General features: G+C 48.0%; 1 protein-coding gene across 1 annotated transcript; it reads left to right on the top strand.

Annotated features, from left to right (window-relative positions):
- The first annotated feature begins 947 nt into the window (after nt 1-947).
- KLF11 (Kruppel-like factor 11) lies at nt 948-8,242 on the top strand. Its single transcript, XM_008590817.1, has 4 exons — nt 948-972; nt 1,781-2,050; nt 3,003-3,966; nt 7,742-8,242. Exons 2-4 carry the CDS (start codon nt 1,790-1,792, stop codon nt 8,020-8,022), a joined length of 1,506 nt encoding a protein of 501 aa, XP_008589039.1. The 5' UTR covers nt 948-972; nt 1,781-1,789; the 3' UTR covers nt 8,023-8,242.
- Nucleotides 8,243-10,036: the final 1,794 nt, after the last annotated feature.

The raw sequence follows: 10,036 nt of genomic DNA, 5'->3' as shown, positions 1-10,036 counted from the left end.
CGCGCGGTGAGTGGTGGGGCTGGCGCGGGAGGGGCGCCCGTCTGAGCCAGGGGCGGCGCGTGGCTGGAGGTGGCGAGGGATGCGAAGGGCCCCGCCGCAGCCGCACCGGTAGGGAATTGGGGCGGGCTCCGGAGCCGGCTGGGTGGCGGCCGCACGGGGTCGCGCCGGGGAGGGGGCGTGTGCGCGGACGCTCAGCTTTGTCCGGTGTTTCGCCGCGACCCCGCCCCGTTGGCCTCAGCGCAAGGCTATTTCCAGCCATGACGTCACCCGGCCCTGCAAGGAGAGCGGCCTTGGGCGGGGGTGCGGCTGGCGGGAAAGCGGGGCGGGGCCAGGGGCCGGCGGGAAAGCGGCACGCGGCGGTGTGGGCGAGGCAAGGGGCGGGACCCGGCGTGAAGATGGTAGGGGGCGGGGTTAGGGCTGGGTGCGGTGCCAGGGGCCCGCGGGAAAGCGGCACGCGGCGGTGCGGGCGAGGCAAGGGGCGGGAACCCAGACTGCGGGCAATAGGGGGTGGGGACGGGTCAGGCGGGAATGTGGAACGCGGTTTGGGTGGCGCGGGTTAGGGGTCCCCCTGGAAGGTCTGCAGGCAGGTCGTCATGGGGTCAGGCTTGCAGAGGGGCCCAGCAGGAGGTCTCGGGAGACCTTCCTCGGGCGACTCTGGGTGAGCCCCTTCCCGCGTGTGATGTGATTCTGTGACTTCACAGTTAGCTTCGTGAAGCAGAACCTGGAGGGGGTGGCATTCGTAAAGGCAGCCAACCTCTGCGCTTTTGGAGAAACCTGGGCAGACAAAATTTTGATACTTAGGCAGATTGAGGGGAAATGTGTGTGTTTATAGATATAAAGGGTTTTTTTTTTTTTTTCCTTTTTGTCTTTTTTCGTGACTGGCAACGGATTGCAACCCTCAGTGTCACGCCCGTACCGGGACCGGCAACGGGATCGCAACCCTCGGTGTTGCACCTGCACCTCGCTCAGCCAGTGAGTGGCCGGTCTGTATGTGGGATCCAAACCCTCGGCGGGAGTGCTACCGCGCTCCCAAGCGGCCGGCCCATTTTGTTTTGTTTTTTAAACAAGTCGGTTCTAGTCGTCCTCTCCCCTGTCTGTCTTAAAAGGAGGTGCTGTGGTACGCTGGGGAGACATCCCTGTCTTGAGTTGAAGTGGATCTTTAACAAACTCTTCCTCTGAGCCCCTAGACTTGGGGCAGTAACAAGTGTCTTAGTTTTTTTGAATCTGTTGAGGAAACAGGCTAAATCACTGTGGGTTCTACCTGCACAGAGCCGGTGGAGGTCAGCCACCAGGGAAATTCTGCTTGTGGTAATGGCCTGACTTAAGAAGGCTAGGGCGAATGCCCTAGAGGGCTTCCAGAAATGCCTCCGAAGAAACACTACTCTGGTGGCTTTGCCAACCCAGCCATCATCAGAGGATCTCTCCCACCAGCAGAGTTTTTGGATGTCCTCAGCGTGGGTTCATCCTCTTTATGCAACAACTTCACACTACTCACTTAGGCTTACACCTCTGGAATCTTATTAGACATTTACCCAAGAAAAACATGAGTTTAGTAACCTTTTCTAAGAGTCAGCCGCCAAAGTCCAGTGTTCAGAACATTGGCTTAAAAGCAAAGTTGTTGTGAGCGTTCCATTAATGTCTTTTGCTAGGACACAGGGCTTGTTGCGTGTGGAGTACTGTGTGTGCATAGTATGGGCTCCTGGTATGTGTATCCACATGCCCACTGGGGCTTACCTTTCCTGTTTTTCCCTGGATTGAAAAGCCATTGTGTCGCCATTAGGTTGGCATCATGGACATATGTGAATCAATCCTGGAGAGGAAGTGGCATGACAGCAAAAGGTCTACATGCAGCATCCTGGAGCAGACAGACATGGAAGCTGTTGAGGCTCTTGTTTGCATGAGCTCCTGGGGTCAAAGATCCCAGAAAGGTGACCTATTGAAGATAAGACCCCTCACACCTGTCTCTGACTCTGGGGACTTCACCACTACTGTGCATATGGACGCAACCACACCTGAGCTACCAAAGGACTTCCATTCTTTATCGACTCTGGTAAGAAGAGGTGGGGGGAAGAGCATCTTTGTGAAATGATGGGAGTTGATTGAATAAATGTGTTGAACTAGTGGGGAGATTCTCTGGGATGCTGGCAAACAAGTGGCATTACCATGTGGGTCTGGAGAGGTAAAAACTCTTCTCTTTATCGACTCTGGTAAGAAGAGGTGGGGGGAAGAGCATCTTTGTGAAATGATGGGAGTTGCTTGAATAAATGTGTTGAACTAGTGGGGAGATTCTCTGGGATGCTGGCAAACAAGTGGCATTACCATGTGGGTCTGGAGAGGTAAAAACTCTTCTTTCATCTCTTGAAACCATGCTCTTTCTGTTGATGGAGCATAGCTTATTAGCCACATGGTTAGTGTTCACAGGATGAAGTGTACAGGTTGATGTGAGAAAGTGAGATTTACTCATATCTGGGGAATCTTGAGGTAGGGGGCTTAGGTTCTCCTAGTGACCCAGCCCAGGATCAGGATATGTGAGTGGCAGCTGGAGAAAGCATGTGCTTTGACATCAGACAGCCAAAGATGGTTTGAAATACTGCTCTCTCTCCATTCCTGTGACAGGTGACTACTTACCTGTGTGAATTGGATGCAGCAAATCACCAATTTTTGTTTTTTATAAATTGCTACGGCTATGAAATTGCTTCTCAGCTTGGAGAAGTTAGAGCTATATGTTGCTAACAAGTGAAAATTGTGATGTGATTGTCCTGGGCTGGAAGCTTGCACTGGAAGAAGAGTGTGGAAAGCAGATGTGGAGAAGGATGAGAAGGGACTTGTGGGTGGCGGAGAAAAGTAATGGGCCTGGCTGCTGGCATGTGTTGAGAGCAGGCATAGGCCAGTCTCCTCCAGGTGCTTCTTTTTAAAGATGTTGGGGGACAATGGGACCACATTAGTCCTTTCAAAAATTTAACCAAAACTACCTTTTGACATAGTACTTTTTTTTTTTTAAGTGCATGACTCCTCCTCAGAGCCCTGATCTCATGGAGCCACCAACAGGAGCACATGTTCCTTCCCAAGTAACTGATTCCAAAGCATGCATGGTCATGGCCATCCCCCCATCCTCTGCTGTGGCAGCCAGAGTGCTGAGCAGGAGAGCAGAGAGGGGCTTGCCAGGTTTGAAGCCAGAGCCGCTGGAGCCAGCCCCCAGCCCCTCCTGCAGGGCTGTGCTGACAAGTGTGATCCGACACACCGGGGAGAGTCCTGCCCCCGCCCACTTTCTTACTGCGCAGACTCAAGAACAACGAATTTTCAGCAACACAGAAGGGAAAGCACAGTTTCTGGGACATTTTGAAGCTTTGCAGGACACACACCTCGCAGGCAGTTTACTCAACACTAACTCAGTGTCCTGTCAGCCTTGCTTGCATGAGGCTGGTGTCCTGCTCCCTACTGACAGAGGCCAGCAGGCAGGATGGCCCGTTGCAGTTCAGACCTGCTCACCAAAGAATTATGAAAATGACTTGCCAAGGAAAAACACCCCTCTGATTTCTGTCCCTGTCCCCAGTCTCCCTGTCCTTTGCCAAATGATTCCTGTGACTGGACAAAGTAGCATGTTACCAGCTTTCTTGAAACCCCCTCCCCAGTTGTCTGCGGGGACTGTCAAACCCATCCTACCCCAGGCTACTCCAGTGCCCCAGCCTGTGTTCATGGGACCACCTGCGCCTCAGGGAACTGTGATGCTGGTTCTGCCCCAGGGAGCCTTCCCCCAGCCTGCCACCTGCTCATCAAGTGTCATGGCTGTTGGGAATACCAAGTTCTTGCCCCTTGCCCCTGCTCCAGTGTTCATTGCCTCCAGCCAAAACTGTGCCCCTCAGGTAGACTTTTCCCGAAGGAGAAACTATGTTTGCAACTTCCCAGGCTGCCGGAAGACCTACTTCAAAAGTTCCCACCTCAAGGCTCATCTTCGTACTCACACAGGTAAGTGCTGGGGCAGGTAGGGAATTGGGCACACTGGACCCTGTGGACAGGAAACACAGCTGATCCACCGCAGAGGAAGAAAGGGGGGAAGCGTGAGAACCAGTGGAGAAGGAGGAAATGTGGCTGTTTTTCTTTGGTTCTGAAAAGTCTTCATCTCATAGGGATTGAGGTTAACATGAGCACAGCTCTCACTGGTTTTTATACAGTTTCAACTCCTCATCCTAGTAGATAAAATTTAATATAGTTCTTTTTTTTTTGTCTTTTTTCATGTCCAGCAACAGATCACAACCCTCAGTGTCGCACCCGTACCGGACCGGGACCGGCAACGGGATCGCAACCCTCGGTGTTGCGCCCGCACCTCGCTCAGCCAGTGAGCGGGAACCGGTCTGTACGTGGGATCCGAACCCTCGGCGGGAGCACCGCCGCGCTCCCAAGCGGCGCACTGTAGCAGTGCGCCACCCGGCCGGCCCCTAAATTTAATATAGTTCTATAGTTGTCATCCTTTGTGTCTTTTAGGGTGACTCCTACTGCCCCCTTCTGTTCACACTGCAGTAGACATCTCATGCTGTCTTTACATTTTAAAGTGTGCATTCACATTCAGTTAAAGCATTTTTGTTTGTTTGTTTGTTTAATTTATTTATTTAATTAATTAATTTATTTATTTTTAAAAGATGACCAGTAAGGGGATCTTAACCCTTGACTTGGTGCATGATCTCCAAGTGAGCTAACTGGCCATCCCTACCCGTGGCCTTGGTGTTATCAGCACCACACTCTCCCAAGTGAGCCACGGGCCGCCCCTGTTTAAGACATTTTTTTTTTTTTTTCCTTTTTGTCTTTTTTCGTGACCGGCAACGGATCGCAACCCTTGGTGTTGCTCCCGCACCCCGCTCAGCCAGTGAGCGGCCGGTCTGTATGTGGGATCCGAACCCTCGGTGGGAATGCCACCGCGCTCCCAAGCGGCGCACTGCAGCAGTGCGCCACCGGGCCGGCCCTGTTTAAGACATTTTAATCAATGTTACTTACTTATGTTTACGTGGACAAAGGTCTGTAGAAACTATACAAAATTCAAATTCTAGAATTTTTTAATTTTGGTGGCTGGCTGGTATGGGGATCCAAACCCTTGATCTTGGTGTTAACAACATCGTGCTCTAACCAACTGAGCTAATCAGCCAGCCTCAAATTCTAGACTATTTTTAAAGAATATAATTTTCTTACTTTTAATAATGTATAGTTTTATTTTTTTTTATCCTTTTTGTCTTTTTTCGTGACCGGCAACGGATTGCAACCCTCAGTGTCGCGCCCGTACCGGACCGGGACCGGCCACGGGATCGCAACCTTCGGTGTTGCTCCCGCCCCTTGCTCAGTCAGTGAGCGGCCGGTCTGTATGTGGGATCCGAACCCTCGGTGGGAGCTCCCCCACACTTCCCAAGCAGCACACTATAGCAGTGCGCCACCGGGCTGGCCCCAATAATGTATAGTTTTTAATTGAGAAGTCAAACAAAACTATAATGACTTAATGATCTCTCTATCACCTAATCAATTCTGTCCAATAGAAAATTTTGCTATGGAAATATTCTCTGTCGTTAGGATAGCCACTAACCACATGCACTTGCAATGTGGCTAGGGTGACAGGGGAACTGAGTTTTACATTTTTGTTAATTGAAGTTTACATTTATCAATACCACAGTCTCCCAAGTGAGCCACGGGCCGGCCCTGAAGTTTATATTTAAATAGCTCCAAGGGGCTGGTAGCTACCATACTGCTTATCAGAGGACTGAGTGTTAGCTGGTAGAGAATCACCTTAGTAAATTAGGACAGCATTTCTCAGGTGTTTTGTGGAGCTCTCATTTTGTGAGTTAGTGTTCTATTGTTTTGTTTTTTAAGGATCCTGTGGTTAAGTCTGCTTGTTAAACTTGCCTTTCAGAAATCCACACATGTACTTGCATATAAGCACATTTACAGGTTGTATTAGTCTGTTTCTGGTGCTTATAACAAAATACTTGAAACTGGATGATTTATAAAGAAAATGAAATTTATTGCTTACAGTTTCTGAGGCTGGTAAGTCCATAGTCCAGCTGGTGGTGGTGACAGTGACTCAGGAGTCTTACATTGCCAGATGGTGGAAGCAGAGCAGAGAGAGAGAGAGACAGACTCTTTTAAAGCCCTCAGAACCACGCCCCTGACCGTCATTTTTAATCCATTTGCTATGGCATGGTCCTAATCTAATCATCTCTTCAAGGCTCTCCCTTTCAGTTACCATAATAGGATTTCCCACCAGTCACAGCCAAGTTTCTAATTCATAAAACTTAGGGGACACAATTCAAGCTTCAGTGAGTTTTGGGGGGATGTAATTCAATCCACTACACAGGTCAAAGGTTCTGCAGTATAGATGTGTTTTCTTTTTCTGTTTGTTTTGGTAGCTGGCTGGTAAGGGTATCTGAACCCTTGACCTTGGTGTTACCAGCACCACTCTCTCCCAAGTGAGCTAAACAGCCAGCGTATAGATGTGTTTTCTAAACTCTTGATTGTGGAATCCCCTTTCCACCAGAATGCCTGACTTGTGAGATATGATATAGGAAAGGCTGAGCTGGAGGGAGTTCCTACTTACTGTACTTTACTACCAAGTGCATTTTGTTTGTTTGTTTTTTGGTAGCTGGCTGGTATGGGGATCCAAACCGTTGACTTTGGTGTTATAACAGTGCACTCTAAACAACTGAACTTACCGGCCAGCCCCCCAAGTGCATTTGAGGTAGGGTTGTTTCTAATTAGCACAAGAAATCTCTGATCATGGCGCCCCTGCTTGTGGAATGAAGCACAGTCTGGTATTTAGGCATTACAAAAGGAACTGTACTATTCCTCCATGCTAAGGAGTGGCTGTTTGCTTCGGGGATAAGACCCCAAACCTGGCCCCTGCTTTGACCTCTCTCCGTTCCATGTTTCCACCCTTCACCCTCTGCCCATTTGTACTTACTGAAAACTCTCCAAGGGGCTTCCCAAAATCAGTTCTTAGACTGTTTCCTTCCTTGTTTGACCTTACTGGTTTATTGTATGTCTCACCACATTCTTTGTTTTTTAGTTACTTACATATTTGTCTCACCTGCATGTAAACTCCTGGCGTCTGACACAGCATGACACTAGTAAATGATGGTCAGTCGTTGGCATGACAGGGGGCTGGTGGTAGTGCTAGTGTGAATAGTGCTTCTGAGGGAATTGACCTGCTCTGCTGTCTTACGGGCTCACTGACTTGGCCAACTCTACTTTTCACTGAGACTGCCCAGGTGAACTTCATATCAAAGCAGATTCCAGATTGGGGGAGGTGACTGAATGAGGTTTTATTGTTTATTGGTAGAAGTACTAGCAGAATAGCAGAAAATATGATGACCAAAACAAGCTCCTTTTGTGTTTCCCCAAGTACTTCAACTTAAATAACCATAAGGTTCTGAAAATTCCTCTTTTTATGCCATTTTGTAAACACTCAATTGGTGTTTTCATGAGAAATAGAATCTTTGGGTAAGTTTACCTTGGATAAGATCACTTAACGTTACATTTCTACCAACCTGAAAAATGTTTAAATTGGAATAAGGTTCGGGTCCTATATAGGAATGGCCGGTGCGCTCACTGGCTGAGCACGGTGCAGACGACACCAAGCCAAGGGTTGCGATCCCCTTACTGGTCATGAAAAAAGACAAAAAAATAAAATAAAATGACCTGCACTAATGTATCTACAAGTTGCTAAGCATTTACTTTTTCTTCCATATGTTTTCACGCCTCTTAGGGGAAAAGCCTTTTACCTGCAGCTGGGATGGATGTGATAAAAAGTTTGCTCGTTCAGATGAGCTGTCTCGCCACCGCAGAACACACACAGGGGAGAAGAAGTTCATGTGCCCAGTGTGTGACCGGCGTTTCATGCGCAGCGACCACCTGACCAAGCATGCCCGGCGCCACATGACTACCAAGAAGATCCCAGGCTGGCAGGCAGAGGTTGGCAAACTGAACAGGAGTGCCTCAGCAGAGAGCCCTGGGAGCCCACGCACAACCACGCAGGCCTCCGCCTGAAAGGTTGGGGAGGCCATTACCTGTGGCATTTTAAAAGCCTCTTTTTAGGAATGGAACTGATGGGTTCCTCTCCAAAAAAAAGAGAAAGAGGCTAGGGAAGGATGGGGAGCTGGTTTATTGAAAGTATGTTAACTTTTCTTTCTGGTTGGGACCCTGTTCAATATCTTTTGTAGTTTCGGAATTTTTTTTTTTTTTCCCCAGGAAATGGAAGAAAATTTGATAATCTAAATCACCAGCATTTAAAACAAACATTTTGGCAATAAAGTTTATAAAATCTGGTTTTTTTTACGAGCTTCAGGCTGCAGAAATGGGTGTGTTCCTGATGGCTGGAAAGGTCCCAGAGGGCTGTGGAGGAGAGGGCTTGCTCACCTCTGTAACTCCAGTAAGACAGAACAGGGCACCTGCCAGGTGCTTGAATGACTAGCAAAGGCACTTGAAGCTTGTAACGGGAAAGGTAGCAGCTAGAATTCCAACCCTCTTGGGCCAGCGCATGGCTCACTTGGGAGAGTGCGGTGCTGATAACNTGGAATGAATGGATGCTACATTTTTGATATGTTGAAGATAAGCAGGGAGTTTTGTAAATCCCATGCCAAGGGGCCCTTAGTCTCTGTCCCAATACCTGGCCATCCAGGTGTGCTGTCGGCAGTGGTAGTGGAACCTGGGAACAGGTAGGGTAACTTCTTACTTACAAGGTGGGGTCTTTGGTGTTTGTTTGTTTTTGGTGGCTCTGGACCTGTGACCTTGGTGTTAATAAGGCTGTGTTCTAACCGAGTTAGCTGGCCAGCCCTACAGCACGGGGTCTTTAACATCTATGAGGTTTTCAGCCCGGCTTTCTATAACAATGGTTCGTCATGATGTTGAATTTTCCTGTTAATTGAGCTTTGAAAAATATAATACAGTTGACTGTTGCTTTGCCTCACACGGATTTGTCACCTTTCTTCCCCTGGGTGACAGAGCTGCAAAAAGGATTACTCAAAGCCCATTTCTTCCAAGCAGTGAGAGACCCTAAAGGGGTTAATTTCCCAGAACCCTCAAGAGAAAGGCATTCCTTCCTTTGGGAATTAACCATGAACTGGGGTTCTCGCCCTGCATTTATTCTCCAGACCAGGAAGTTACAGGANTTATAGTTTAACAATAAAGGCTGGTAACAAGCAATGTGACATTCCATAATGCAATTTGCAAAAGGTTAAGTTGATCCACCAACAAAAGCTTCATCTTAGCAAACACTGTTTTTCCCTATGGCAATTTCCTTAGTATGTTTACATAACAATTAAGTAAGGTTAATAACCTGCACCAAGGACATCTACTCTTTTTGCTGTGTTACAATTCTATATCAATATCAGAGGCTTTAGTCTGGGGAAAGTTTCCTGTCTTTTGCAAGGTTAACATTTCTATATGTACTTTTAAAAAGTTAGGCTAAACCTGAAACTGCAGGGCTTTGGAGGCCCTGTGAAATACATTTGCTTTATAAATATTGGTATATTCCACAGTTGACCCTTGAACAACATGGGCATTAAGGGCACTGACCCCCACACAGTCAAAAATCCACATAAAACAGCCCTACGGAACCATGTATGTGAAAAGTCGACCCTCTGTATACTCAGATTTCACATCCTGTGAATACTGTGTTTTTGATCTGTGGTTGGTTGAAAAAAATCCATGTGTAAGTGAACCCATGCGTTTCAAACCCGTGTTGTTCAAGGGTTTGCTGTATTTAGTCGGTATCTCTTCACTGATTCATTCAAAACCAATTATTTGCCACCTGCTATACAAAATGCTGTGTAGAGGGCTTAACTGTACAAAGATAGATGAGCTAGGCAAGTCATAAATCCGTGGTAAGACGGGGCACATACAGTGTGTAACAATGTAAAAAATCAGTGATCTCACACGCAGTATATGATTGCTACAACCTGCTAAAGAGAAGAGCTTCAGGCTGCAGAAATGGGTGTGTTCCTGATGGCTGGAAAGGTCCCAGAGGGCTGTGGAGGAGAGGGCTTGCTCACCTCTGTAACTC

This window comes from Galeopterus variegatus, unplaced genomic scaffold, assembly GCF_000696425.1.
Source record: "Galeopterus variegatus unplaced genomic scaffold, G_variegatus-3.0.2 Scaffold6391, whole genome shotgun sequence".
Classification (NCBI taxonomy): domain Eukaryota; kingdom Metazoa; phylum Chordata; class Mammalia; order Dermoptera; family Cynocephalidae; genus Galeopterus; species Galeopterus variegatus.
Note: the sequence above shows the minus strand (reverse complement) of the source record. Positions and strands in the feature narration are given on the sequence as shown.